Source organism: Tenrec ecaudatus, chromosome 4 (genome assembly GCF_050624435.1).
Source record: "Tenrec ecaudatus isolate mTenEca1 chromosome 4, mTenEca1.hap1, whole genome shotgun sequence".
In the NCBI taxonomy this organism is placed as follows: domain Eukaryota; kingdom Metazoa; phylum Chordata; class Mammalia; order Afrosoricida; family Tenrecidae; genus Tenrec; species Tenrec ecaudatus.
The window spans coordinates 98,406,585-98,421,333 of NC_134533.1; the positions used below are offsets into that span (position 1 = coordinate 98,406,585).

General features: G+C 41.8%; 1 protein-coding gene across 1 annotated transcript in view; it reads right to left on the reverse strand.

The window, feature by feature from the left end:
* The window catches only part of TRPC6 (transient receptor potential cation channel subfamily C member 6), a 72,051-nt gene that overhangs the window by 33,999 nt on the left and 23,303 nt on the right, over nucleotides 1–14,749 (reverse strand). Inside the window, exons 3-4 of the mRNA XM_075548724.1 lie at nucleotides 12,658–12,822; nucleotides 6,110–6,326 (exon numbers count right to left, since the gene is read on the reverse strand). Of these exons, the coding sequence (XP_075404839.1) occupies nucleotides 6,110–6,326; nucleotides 12,658–12,822 (382 nt within the window). The remainder of the gene's footprint in view (nucleotides 1–6,109; nucleotides 6,327–12,657; nucleotides 12,823–14,749) is intronic.

Genomic DNA, 14,749 nt, shown 5'->3' on the forward strand with positions numbered 1-14,749 from the left:
TTCCTGAACAGGAAACAAAAATTCACAGCCGCATGCTGTTCTCTTCAATTGACCATCAGTAAACATGAGGTTCAAGCGAAACTGCTTTTATGAAAAAATTTACTGTGACCAGAGTGAACTTCCCAGGCGAAGCAACTGAGTGCACTAACTCAGAGCAAGTTGCTCAGTGCTTGCCTAGAGGGAAAAATGTATATTACAAAAACTCTGCCCAGCAGAGCTTTATTTCAGTTTTTGAGGGGTACCCCCACGTATTTCATAGTTGTAAGCCAAAATTATGAAGAAAGACAAGACCTTCTCTTCCCATAAGAAGTTACAACCTCAGAAACCCAGAGGGGCAGTTCTACCTTGTTGCTATGAGTTGGCATCAGACCGATGGCTGGGAGTTGTTTTGGTTTGGGTTTGGGTGGCTATTAATTTGAGTAGACTTGATGGCTGTGGATTTTTTAGTGTTTGGTGGCATAGTCAGTTACACATTGATCTTCTAAGTTCAAGTTCATGCCCATTGCTGCTTCATGGGAGAAAGATGAGGCTTTCTGTGAATCGGAAGATACACAGCCTCAGACACACAGAGGCCAGTTCTAATATGCTTTATAGCGTCGCTAAGAGTCAGAGTAGACGTGATGGCAGTGGGTTTGGTTTGGGTTTGAAATGAAAGGAGTCTTCTCTCCTCCCCACACTAACTGTACATCCTCACCACTTTTGTCAGGAACCTCTGCTATGGAATTGACTTCCATTTGATTGACTGTGGAATCTTGTAGAACTGAAGACAATGCTGGGGGCTCCTGTTTGTCAAGTTTACAATTTGCTTTAATTACACGAGGAGCCCTGGTGGCATAGTGAGCTATGCCAATAGTTACCACTGTCCAGCACCACGGTCTTCAGGAAGACAGGCTTTCCGCAGCCTCAGATACCCGGAGGGGCTGCTCTACGCTGCCCTACCAGGTAGCTAGGAGTTAGAATTGACTTGATGGCAGTAAGATGTTTTGCTTTGGTTTGGTTTGCATATTTGTGGCATAGTGTGCTATACAAGGTCAACAGTTCAACTCCATCAGCCATGTTGAGGGAGAAAGACAATTCTTTCTGCTTCCAGAAAGATTTACAGTGTCAGAAACCCACAGGGGCAGTTCTACTCTGCCCTAAAGGATTACTGTGCTTTTCCACCAATTCGATGGCAGTGGGTATGGCTTGGGTTTCTCATAAAGAGAACACAGTGAAGCACAGAGGATGTACTTTTAAGACTGTTCATGGCTTATCTTGAGCTACTTTAAGTTTAGAGAGAACTCGGTTTGTGTGTGTGTGTGTGTGTGTGTGTGTGTTTGAGTGGATCAAAGTTAACAGAGGAAAGTCTGTGTGAGTGCACACACACACACATATCACCGCCACTACACACCCACTGAGCCCACGAGAACGTATGAAAAGACTGAAGGCAGTTTGGGTTTGGTGCCACCTGTGTTCCTGCCACTCACTCCACAGGAAGGGAAGGAAACATCACCACAACGGGAACACGGGGACTGAACCCAGGATGAGGGAGCGAGTTTGACTCAGAGAGACCCTGAGGCAGAGCAGAACCACTCCGTGGAGTTTCTAAGACTACGAATCTTGATGTGAGTAGACAACCTCGCCATTAAAAAGGTGGCTGGTGTGTCTGAATCACTAACCTTGAAGTTAGCAACTGATGTTTAACCGTCTACACCGCCAGAGCTCCGTTGTGGATTAATGAGACCTTTAATTGATTCTTTTTTCTTTCTGTCTTTCAGAAGTAGAATTCTTGGCACAAATAATACCTTACCAAAGTCTTAAAAATAAAACAAACACAGCGACCTATTCTGCCTGAAGAAAGAATTCCTATCTTCTCCCCTGAGAATCTCAGCACATTGCTGTGCATAGTTTGAAATCCCCCAGCTGGCCCTACTTGTGTGCTTGCAGGGCGCCTCTGCCTGAGTAACTCTAACAATGAGGTGATTTTACTTCGACAGTCGGCTCAGCCCATTGTTGCAGTCTCCTCGTGGATCTCAGCACCCAATCGCCCATGTGGATCTGATGGTCCTATTTCTACCCTTAGGAGCAATATAGAACGTCTGATCTCTGCTTTTACATTTCTTGAAACACACACAACCTCCACCTGTGTGCTCATTAAATCTATTTCTTCTTCTCCAGCAGATGCTGGTTTAGGTTGAGGCTAAAGAAATTTAAACTTGGGAGACTTCGTTGTAAGAGCTCCTTCTTGGGCCCAATTTGGCCCTTGATTTCTCTAGAGGACCCTCTAAATAAATGAGCCTCAAGCTTCGGAATACTTGGCTCCCACTTGACCTCTGAGGCCAAGCAAAGCTTCCCCAGGCCCTTCACATGCTTCTCTGGGAAGGGACTGCACCCTCTGCTGGTCGCTCTCTTTAAGAGGTGTCTTATTCTCCCGGGTATCTATTTAGCACATAGCACCCAGAGCCATGTTCAAATGCGGGCAGAGTCAAGGACAGCAGGTGGCCTATAGCCCTGGATGGAGAGTCCACCCAGGATTGTGTTTGCTCTCATATTTGGCATTCGGTGAACAGTGCTCACCAGAACCCTTTCACACGGAGTGGCTTCCCACAAACAAGTGTGTTCATGTCCCTGTCACGCCACCTCATCTTCATTTGGACTCACTCTTCTGCCTTTTCAAGATCTCTGTGACTATCAGTTCCATCACTCAACTAAAAGATAGATAGATTTGCTTTCTGCGGCCAATGTGGGAGTCTGTTTCCTGAAACCAAGGTAACATACCCAACATCTGACCACAGTAACAAGAACATCTGACCACTTCTTGTTAATTGTTCCAAACAGGACAACATCTCTCTTTTCAAGAATTATTTCAAAAATGAAAAAGTATTTTCTTAAAAAGAAACAGAAAACAAACTGCCAATGTCACTCTGGAATCAGGCATCTAACCTATGTTATAAAGGCATCAGCCATCTGTTTTGAGTTAAATCACAGTTTCCCCATTAGATCACCACCGAGGTCAGATCTGTAAGGTCAAATGCAAACGTGAGCAGATCAAGAGCTCCACAGGAAATATGTTCCCTCCTGAAATCCAAGGTTAGTGTAATCTTTCCAGCGTAGGTTTTTAGGTTAGAAAGGGAAGACTTCAAATGTTTGTATGTAAAATTATACCACAATAAGAACAGTACATTTTGATGGAGAATGAAGTGGGTGGTAAGGATATGTCAGCCCTGCATACAAATTTTACTTTTTTAGTTTCACCTTGTGAATAAAAAGTCCTGTCTCTTAAAATCTTAAAAATATAATAAAAGAGTCCTATCTTGTCTAATATGCATTCAGTAGGAAGTAAGCATTTTATTTTAAACTGATATAAATAAATCAGGGCTTCGCACTAGTTCTTCCTGGTTCAATCATGGCAGAGGCTGCAAGACCAGAGTAGATGCAAAGTTTTTCAACTTTGGGTGAATTGTAATGTTAGCTGAAACAGGAAGACGTATGGGCTTACGGCCTAGAAACGTAATCACCCTCTTAGAAACCAGAGCCCCTGCCCAGTGGAGTTTGAGAAGCGTTCCAAACAGCAACTTCCTCTCAAAGACATCAGCTGACTGCACTGCTTTGAATGTGTTGCTCTCCACAGGCCATGCAAGAGGCCCGGGGCCATCCTGCATCAGGCTCCTGGAAGGGCTCATGCCTCCTCTTCTGATCTCCCATTCCTGCTTTGACCCATACGCTTTCCCATTCTGCTCTCTGTCGGGAGCTCCTCAACGGAAACAACTGGAGTCTGCTGCAGGGTCACTTCGTCAGCCACGACTGAATCAGTTCGAGGCCTTAAATGCACCCTTTAGGAAAAGCTCAATGGAGGAAGTATGGTTATATGGTGTTTATTGAATGCTGATTTGATGTATTCTGCATCCCATAGTCGTTCAAAGACAATCACACCCCAAATATCATTACCAGCCATTTGTTCCTCCCGTTTCAGATCGACTCTGATCCTCTAGTCTCCACCTTAGAAAAATGCTGTCATCCGGCTAGTGATCCAACCCAGCATCCATGCCGTCCTTCCCCTTCCTCCACCTTTCACGTGCAACAAGGCACCAGGCTCCTGGGAGTTTATTTTTCATTAGGTCCCCAGTCGCTTCTGGAGTTCAGGTACTCATCTTCCCCAGGAGGATACTGCCACCGTCTCTCGACTTACCTCTCTAAGCAACCCTCTCTCTACCTCACAATCATGGCGATGTTTATAAAATGAGATCTAAGCACATTTCAACGCCTTGAAATTGTCCACACGCCATCTCCTTACCCTTATCGCTCACCACCCACACCCACAAAGCACCTGCCCTCCAGCGATGCCCAACTGCAAGGACGCCAGGTGTTCCACACCTGGACGTGCATGCTAGTGTCCTTATTCTCCCAAGCAGCCCATCTCAGTAGCTTTTCCTGGTCTTCAGGGCCTCACCTTGTCTTCAGCCACGCCTGCCGCTGCCTAGCCTACACTGCATCTCACTCAGAATGAAATGTCCGACGTGGGAGTTCTCGTAATACCCTAACAGAACCTGTTATGTGATTTGTCATATTGCATTTTAATTACTAATTTACTTAATGACGTATCCTTCTAAATTTAACTTCACAAGGGCTGTGTCTCATTCACCTCTTGTCGCCTTCTTATGACTTAATAAAATAATTTATTAGCTACTGAGTCTAACCTACTACCATCAAGTTGATTCTGACTCACAGCGAACCCTATAGGACAGAGTAGGAATTACCCCGTACAATTCTGAAGCCTGTAATCTTTATGAAAGGGGTCCTGGTGACGGCTAACGGCAAAGTCAGTCGGTCAAAGCCACGATCACACACAGTGGGAGAAAGACCAGGCTGTCTGTCCGCATACAGATTTACAAAGCCTGAGAAAGCCCAGGTAGGGTCTTCGTACATCCGAATCTACACGATGTCACCGGACGCTTTTTTGTTCTGAATCTTTACGGAAGCAGACTCTGCTGTTTCTCTCACGGAGTGGCTTGTGGGGTCAACCAGACGTTCGCCTAGCGGCCGAGTACTTTAACCGCTGTGCCACCAGACCCCGTGGCTACTCTTGCTCGTCCTTGAGTGCTTGGGTAGCACCCTCTTCACTGATGTTCAGCTTAGTGACAAGGCAGAGAACGGTGGGTTCTAAGGACACCGCGGATAGCAGCTGACGGCCGAATTCCCTCTTTCACTTTGTTATATTGCGGGTTGCCGTGGACTCAAGTCCTCTCGAGGAGACCCCCACGGTGGGCAGAGCAGAAATGCGCCACTAGGTGTGGACCTGTCCGAAAGAAGTGCTGGCGGAGCAGCGGGTTACGGGTGGGGCTGTGACCCCAACACGCTGCTCTGAGGAATAAGCAGAAGGCTGTCTGTCCCTGTAGTCTCCGAAGCCTCGGGCAGTTTGACTCTACCCTCCAGTCATGGGGAGTGGGTAGCGGTGGGTTTAGTTGGGTTGGAGACCTTACAGAGTCAGAGTGCCAGGTCTAGCTCCAGAGGCACCTTTAGGTGGGTATCAAATTGTTAACTTTGGGTTACTTAGTGGGGCCCTTAACCATTTGTGTCACCCAGAGGCTCTTTCTCTTTCACGTATCACTTGGTAAATTTAAAGCAAGTTACCTAATTATCACATAAATCTTAGGAAGTAGATGTTATGGATTAGGAAACTGAAGTACAGATACATGACATGATTTGATATATATAAAATATTTCAAGTAATTCCCAGTTCAATAAAGTGAGTGACTATTCGCTTTAATTGGTATTCGACCTTAATATAAAACCATGTGGCTGTTATAAGCTTGAAGACTTCCAACACATACATGACAAGGGTGTTTGTTTGTTTGTCTGTCTTTGTCACTAGTGAGACTGAGGCATGCTATGCCGTTGCTGTTCTTCCTGGGTCATTCTTGGCAACGCAAGAAGCATTTGCACTGTGAGAACACCGTGACACTGACAACAAGGCCAGCCAATGGCTTTTACCAGCGCACAGGAAATCCTGATGTGGGTGCACTGTGCCATGCTGCAGACATTTGTCACACTGGCGCGTGAAGGAATCAGTGCCATTCAGTCCAACTGCTAAGGCTGCAAAAAGAAACGACGACAGAAAATCAGTCTTTACCTATTACCCAGGAGATAATGAGCATCTCCATCCACGAGAAGCAGGATGTTTTCATCCTAAACAGCTGTTTTGCATTATCTGTGCTGGTTTCATTAGGAAGGAGTTTGGTGCCTTCAAATCTGTCGGCTGCATTCATGACTAGCAGTCCCAGAAAAATGGTGAAGGAGGAGGCGTGTGCTACAAACTTCATGAATGGACCACGCATTATCTTCCCCATCTGCCATAAGAAAATCAGCTTTGTTTTGTACACTTCAACAACACACACACACGCAAGAACAAACATCTGTATGCTCTCTATTATTCTCCTAAAATAATTATGCACACTCGTGTGGCTGATGATAAAACTATAACTCTTTAGGCAGTCCTAAAATTCCAGTCACATATACTGATGCCCTTGTTAATAAATACTTAAGGTTCCTATTAAATGCCATTTGATTTCTTACAATCGCCATTATTGATGGTATCACTCAGAGCAGTATCAGCATTATTTATAAAAAGCATAGTGGAAAGGATGTAGTACAGAAGCAGGAATACAAATATTAAACTGGGCCTATCTTGCAGTGTCTCGATTCTTGTAGACCATGCCCTTGCTTGTTGTCCTCATGTTTATTGAATCTCCATAGCTATGATTCAGGCGTGACTGATGCTGCTATCTTGGTGATACCGTGAAAAGAGAAAAAGTCATGAGTACCAGGAAGACAACTGTCAACTAGGGCCAGGGCAGCTCCCCAAGTATTGGGACAATGGCCCGGAATGACACTGAATTTAATGCCGGACCTTTTAAGGTTCTGGTCCATTTTTTTTTTAAATCTCATTAGCTAAGAGAATAGGAAGAAATTACCTACATCATCTGAAAATCATTCCCTCCATACAAAATACAGGGAAACTAAAGCTATTGTACAGGCTTCAATCATTTCAGTCGGAAAAGAATGAATCTTAGCCTGTGCGGAAAACCAAAAGGCAGCAACCAAAACCATTGCCGTTGAGTCAATTCCTGCAGCTCCATGGGGAGAAGATTGAGCTGAGCGTTTGCCTCCCATTAGCAATTGCAGTACTAGGCACTCACAAGGGGTCTCCGAGTTGGCACTGACTGCATGGCAGTTAGCTTGTCGGTTTATTGTCATTCTTTACAACAATCTGAAAAGGCTAGTGGAAAAATGCTTGTTTTGAAGATGTGGAAACTGAGGCCATGAGGCTAAGAAATAGTCCAGGATCACACAGCTCTTAAGTGTTAGGGCTGGGATTTGAACCCAGGCATTTGGTTCCAGAGTTCATGCCCGCCACTACTATGTTACACTTTGCAAAACACAATTTTTAAGTACAAACACGTGTAAATTCTTAAAGCTAAAATAAGTGTCTTTACCTTAAAAACAGAATATCTTCTGGAAAAAAATAGTCCTATTTGGAGGCTAGATGCTACAAGGGAAAGAATATAGGCAAAGCTCTCTGTTCCTAGAAGCATTATTTGTCTATGTGGCTTTCAAATATCATGCAAATTAGACATGGGATATACCGTATAGTTCAATTCCTTGGTTCTTGGTACTTAGAGCATAGATATACATCCTCCAAGATAAAAGACATTGATCTAGGGTCCTCAGCCATGGATTTATCTAGCTGGATGTATTATAGAAGCAATTCAACATTACTTTGTGAAAGTCTGCTAGTAAAATAACTTATAAAAAGCACACTTTTATAAGGAAATGATTTATAAAAGCATATTCTCTTTTTTCTAAAAAATCATACTTCTCAATACATTGGTTGAATAGTATTAATTTTTTCATTATTTTTGAAGAGAATGTTCAAGTGAGAACAAAGTTAAAACATGGGAGATAGTAGGTTTAATTTTCTGAATAATTTTGCCTATTACCCTTAGCTTTTTAATACAATGAAAAGATTAATATTAATTTGTCCATAGGGTACAGCATACATAATTTTAATTCTACAATATTTTCCACATGGTTTGTTTTATTTATGCATTAGAGAAAATGAAAATATATTGCAGATTTGACATCTTCCTCATGGGTAAAGCTAGTAGCATAAATTGTAAAATAATTTATTTAAATTCATCTTCTCTTTTTGGCCTGTTGCAAAGAAAACCTAGATTGGCAGCTATGATTGTGAGTAGTGAAATCCACAGAAAAGTTATTTATAGCCAGCTTTCAACAGTGGGCTCAACCACAGCAGTGGTTCTGAGGCTGGCACAAGCCTGAGCAGTGCTTCACCCTATTTTACATAAGATCACTATGAGTTGGCATCTAGCAGCAAGGTTCTTCCAATACGAGATAACCGTAAAGGATGCACAACTGGAAGAGATCATCTATTAAAGTACTCACTGCCGTCGAGTCGATGCTGACTCACAGCGACCCTATAGGACAGAGTAGACCTGCCCCTGTGAGTTTCCAAGACCGTACTCTTTACAGGAGTAGAAAGCCCTTCTCCAAAGAGAGGCTGGGGGTTTCGAACTGCTGACCTTGTGGATCACACCCCCGATGCATAACCACTATGCCACCAGGGCTCCTTCTACATTAGAGTAGGAGACACAAAAAGTTTGAAAAGAAGTGGGACAAAAAATGAAATAGAAGTTTGGGGTATAAAACAAGCTTAAGAATAAAGCTAAGCTCATCAAAATGGACCACAAGATGGGTGCCCCTGGAACTTGAGTTTAGCTATTCAGAAGGTACCCAAAGCCAATGTTTGGTTTTTCGGCGTGGTCTATCTTATCTGTCTGTGCTCCATGCTTGACCTGGCTTTACACTGACCTTCCTTCACCACTGACTATTAACCCTTAGCAATTTTATTCCTCCATAATTCGATGCAGAGGGTTGAAAAGATAATCAAATGAGGCATTTTTGTTGCTTTTTAAAAGGTCTTTTAAATCTTATTTTATTTGAAACAAAAAGCAAGCAAGGAAACAAACCAAAAGCTGTTTGGCAGAATACAAAGGTGATGGGGTTTGAGCATCCTGTGCAAGGATGCTCGTCATTTATTGCAAGAGCTCTGGAGGCGTAGTGGTTACTCACTGGGCTGCTAACCTGAAGGCTGAAGTCCGAATCCTCCAGCGGCTCCAGTCACCAATGCGAGTCTTGAAAACAGGGTCAGTTCTATCTGGTCTAGTGGGGTTTCTGTGAGTTTGCATTGACTCGATTGCAGTGTGTGTGTGTGTGTGTGTGTGTGTGTGTGTGTGTGTGTGTGCTCTTAGTTATTAGAAATCATGGAAAGATGTATTTATCTTGAATTTTCCTCTCAAAGAATCATACTAAAGCAGAACTTGACACTTCTCAATGGATTCTAGGAAATGAAACCACTTGGGTAAAGTTTGTTATCTTTGTGTTAGAGGTTGTAAACCATTTTCTGAAAAGTATCTATGAGGAAGGCAAATTAAAAGTTGAGGAAATTATGACGAATTGCATTAGAGAAATGCTTGTCTTTCCAAAATACCTATTTTCAACCAAACTTACTACCAGTCAGTCCATGCTGACTCATAGTGACCCATGTGGGTTTCCGAGACTGTAACTGTTTATGGGAGTAGAAAGTTTTTATTTCCGAGGAGCTGCTGGTGGTTTCGAACTGCCTGCCCTGCTGATCACTGTCCAACACATCACCACTACACTAGTAGGACTCCTGTTTAAAAATTTAAAACTCTGGGCCTATTAAGCAAGATTTCCTGAGTTGTGGAAGCAACTAACTTGTTCACCTGCTAACTGAAAGGTTAGAAGTTAAAGATCACTTTGACGTGCCTCGCACAAAGGCCTGGTGATCTCGACTGGCACAAAAATCATTCTTTGAAAATCTTCTGGGACCCATGGGATTGTTAGGAGTTAGAGTCAATTCAATGGCAACTGGTTAATTGTTTAGTTTACAGTAAACCATTTAATATCATATTGCCTCTTTGTACTGAAATAAACAAAATACATGCTATTTGAGTTAGTGTGAAAAAAATAGAACGAGAACCAGAAGGACTAACGTTTTCTTGAAAGAAGAGAGTAAATTTGAGGAAAGAAAACTAAGTTTATATCGAACAGGGAGTCAGTCAAGTTGCACAAAGCCTACAATTTGATTGGCTTAGTTACCGTGGATATATTAGGAATCTTTAGATGCCTTAAAAAGGATTTGAAATAAATCCTTCACTTTAGCTTGATCATGCTTAACCCCCACAATACACACACAAGCAATTTTGTAACATGTCAGTAATGACTGTGTGCTTTGTTAGATGGAAATAAATATAAACTAGATTTTATAACCATGCTTAAAAGGATAAATATAAAATATATTTTTGACATGCAAGAAAAAATGTCTTGACTGTGCCCTTTTAATTCAATTACTTGCCTCAGTGTTCATAAATGAAAATGGGGAACAGATAACCAGAAAGGAAAAGAAATAATGAAGGAAATTAGGTTAATTAGAATTCAACCAAAATTAAATAAACATCCAACTCTTTAATTTATAACTTTAAAGAGCCTCTGTCGAAGCTCCAGACACTCAGGAAAGCATCTCTTTTGAACTCATTGGAAATAGGAAAGCAGACTAGTCCATTGAGAGAAGATGTTATGATTTAACTAAGCACAAAGTGGTAACAGGGATCATTAAATAACCACCCTCTTTTAAATTTAGGTTAAATACATATCTAGACAGACCCTGTGTTCAAGTAAAGAAATATTTCCAAGTTTTTTTCCTAAGTAAGATCTGTCATTTATATGAAAATTAAGGGAAAGTGAAAAATTACCACTTTCTAAAAAAAAAATCCATTACACATTGCCTTGCTAGAAAATCCCACTACTCCCAATTTATTTCTGCTATTTGTATTGTATTTATCTGAAATACAGTTTGTCATTGTCGTTAGGTGCCATTGAGCCCGTTTCACTCCTTAGTGTGCCCGGGCGCCTGAGACAATACCGGGCCCTGTGCCGTGCGCAATATCCCGGCACTCAGCTGCCACCATTGCACCAATTCATTGTAGGCCTTATGTATTTTAAAGGGGGCAAAAATTGTGATGGTGGATTTTAACCATGCAAGACAATGCCCAGTTTCCAGCACTTTCTAGCATTACCAAAAGAAATAATTATGAGGTTCTCACTAAACATAAAGCCTTTTATGCACGGGCCACTTAGAAGGGTCTCTAGGTGGCTAAATCACCAAATAAGAGGTTTAGGAAAGATGGATCATGCAGAAGAAAAATAGATGCCTTTGAATTAGAATGCTGGCAAAGAGAACTGTATATCCCCTGTGCTGCCAGAAGAATAAACACAACTTTCTTACAAGTAGTACAGCAAGACGACCCCTTAGAAGGATGTCAAGACGTAACCTCACAGTTTGGACATGCTAGCCAGAGGGATGAATCCCTTTGGAAGAACAGCGTGCTTAAGAAAAAGACCCTTAACAAAATGGACCTCAAGAACAGACTCAACTATCGCAAGTATTATACGGATGTTACATGACTTGCCAGTGTTTCATTCTGTGGTACATAGGGCCAGGATGAATCGAAACCAACTTAATGGTACCTAACAACAAGTCAATATGTTGATACTAGTGTATTTGTACCTATGTGTTACAAATGTGTGAACATCCCCATGTTTAAAAATGGCAAGTGGTCCAACTAATATATATACACCACATATAAGTGGGCCAAGGGCCACTTTAGCTACATAACTTTATAATTGTTTCAGTCAGGCTGCTTATAGGAATTGAGTTGTTATTAGCTCCAGAACGGGGGCTTCAAGAACATGCAGGTGAAGAACGCTGTCAGTTAAGGACCTTACAGAACGATGACTCAACCTTCCTGCATCCTGAAAGTAGACTTCCATTTGATGGGATAAAACTCTGGGGAGATAAATTTCATTTTCTGAAAACATGGTACCTTTATTCTCCAGTGTACTCCAGCCCTAAAAGAAATATTCTTCTCTAACATATTACTTTGTTGTTTACACAGTTGTCTCAATTAAGTTTTGATATTTTTACTATTATACTAGCTCCAATAAAGGCAAAATAAAAATGATCACCTCAATTATTTTTATGGAGAACGATCTCCGTTTACGATATGACCTCACAAAATATATGCATATATATCCCTAGAAATACATATTTGAGGGGACCTTGGTGGCGTAGTGGGTTGCGCAGTGGGTTGCTAACCACAGGGTCAGCAGCTTCGAAACTGCCAGCTGCTTCATGGGAGAAAGGTGAGGCTTTCTAGTCCCATAAAAATTTAGTCTCAGAAACCCAAAAGATCACCTACCCTGACCTATAGAGTCGCTCTGAGTCAGAATCAGCTAGATGGCAGTAGTGATGACTTTGAGGAAGCAAACCAACACAGAAACAAGCTTTTGTACCTTAACAGCATGACTCTTCTCTCCATTACATTTTATTTCACTCTCCTTTATTTTTCTTACAGGCAGCATGTATCAATTTTCTCATATTGAAATGATCAAAATTACTTAAACCCAACTACGATCTCCCTGAGATTTTTATTTTGGAAATAACATTTTCCCTGACGACAAGTTCTGATACATCCAACCACCCACACTTCTCAAAAGACACAGGGTTTACAGACATACCTTGCTGCATGGGGCAAACCAGTAGACGAGGGCCAGGAAGGGCAGGCCGATGGCCACAGCCAGGACCACGAGGAACTTGACTGCTATCGTCTGCTGTCGCAAACCAGAGAGATTCTCGTACCAGATAGAGAGAAGCTGCTGCTGGCAGTTTGGATGAGCTACGAACTAGCAGGAAAACGACAGACCATTGGATTAGAGAACGTTTCAGCATAAACTTCGTTTGTGTCCTCTCGTGTTTAGTTCTGCAATTTCCCCTGGGGAAAATATGGTTAGAGTTGAAGAAATTCAAACAGAAGCCATTTAGCTGCTCAGTGTAAAGATGGCGAAAGGTTCTAAATATGTCGTGCATAATTTAGAAGGTTCCAATTCATCAAACCCTTCCTGTATGGCTAATGGGCCTTCTTAGTAAGCACAGAAACGCTTGGAAAATTTAACACTGTGAAAATATTCATCAATGTTTTACAGAAATGCTTTTATGGTGGCATATTCATTGCCTCTCTAGAGGAAGCGGTGTAAAGATCTCGCTAGCCAAGATGGTTGTAATGTATCACCTTTCCTTCACTGACCGGAAATGCCACACCACTTCTACGTGATACTTGCATATGCATGTGGCTCTGTTTCTGGACAGTTAATTCTGTTTCACGGATACTTCTTTTTGTTCCTAAACCATAGACACTATCAATTTTAAAATCTGGATATAAACTCGCAAGCCTTTGCCACTTTAAAAAATGTTCCCCAATACATTTTGTATTCTTTTCCGAGGTGTAATTTTTACCATAGAGTTTGCACATGATAGACAGAAGGCTGTTATTTAGGACATAAAAAAGCAAAATAAATAATGGTAAGTGATAGTAAAAGGCAGGTTATATAAGATAACTAAAACAGTTCTTAATTATGGTTAAATGCTGATACGACAAGAAACACTTTTTATCTTTTCAGAATGGACTCTATCCACCGTAGGTGGGCAAGTTGGGAATTGAGGCCTGTCAGCCACCATTGGTATGGGTGTAAAGCGGTATGCTTTTAAAAAGAGACATTCAGTACATGTTTCAGGGGGAAAAAAATCTCATGAGTAGTTTGACACCTCCAAGGGAGTTTCAAAATTTTTGAGGAATTAAAAAAAATGGAATTATTTCACAAACTTTTCTAATCTCCTTGTAGAAATTTTGTCTAGAAATAAAATTCATTCAAATAAGCAAGCTATATGAACAAGGATGTCTATTGCAGCCTGTAATTATTACATAAAATTATAAAACACCTATGTGCACTAATCTGATTAAATGAATGTAAGTAATGAACAGTGTTATTGTTCATAATTGCCCTGGGGCCAACTCTAGTTCACATCAAAGCCACGCGTGACAACATAGAAGTGCCCCAGGAGATGCGATCAGCTCTCAGGGTACCGAGCAGTTGTAAGTGGAGAGCAGAGCCAGGCCGAAGCTCACTACCACTGCGTCCGAGGAGGTGGACTGACCCATGAAGACGTCCAAGATATAAATGTGTTTCTATCATGACACTGTGAAAACATGACAGTGTTTCACTGCTCTCCGTTAGGGACAAAGGAGAGAAAAATGAGCATGATCACATTGTTTGAAAATTCATCGTTGGCATGTATTATTTTATTATAAAAATGCCGTTAATGTTTGTACTGTTTTCAGCGATGGAAGAGGAATGGTCAGAGCAGTCTGCAGATAAACTTGGAAGGGGGTGAAATGCACTGAACAAGACGTTGGAGGATTCGATCTCAAAGTGAACTGGATGAACAAGAGGAAAAGAAACGAGGGATGGAAAGGTAACCAATGAGTTGGATGTGCATAGGTCTGTTAGCGCATTCAGTAGGTCAAGGAAACTGACGGTCACTGCCGTATGCTGTTTTGTGAACAAACCTAGAAGCTAAAGACTGGATTTGAAGTGTCTCACCCTATATGCTCTGATCCTTTCCCCCCCCTAAAAAATGATTATCAATTGCGAGCTAATACATATATCCTATCATTCCATAGTTCAATCATGTCAATCTGCACACTGGACTCTCACAATTTAGGCTCTGACACTAATCCCTCCTTTCACTTCGTATTATATGATTTACAATCTC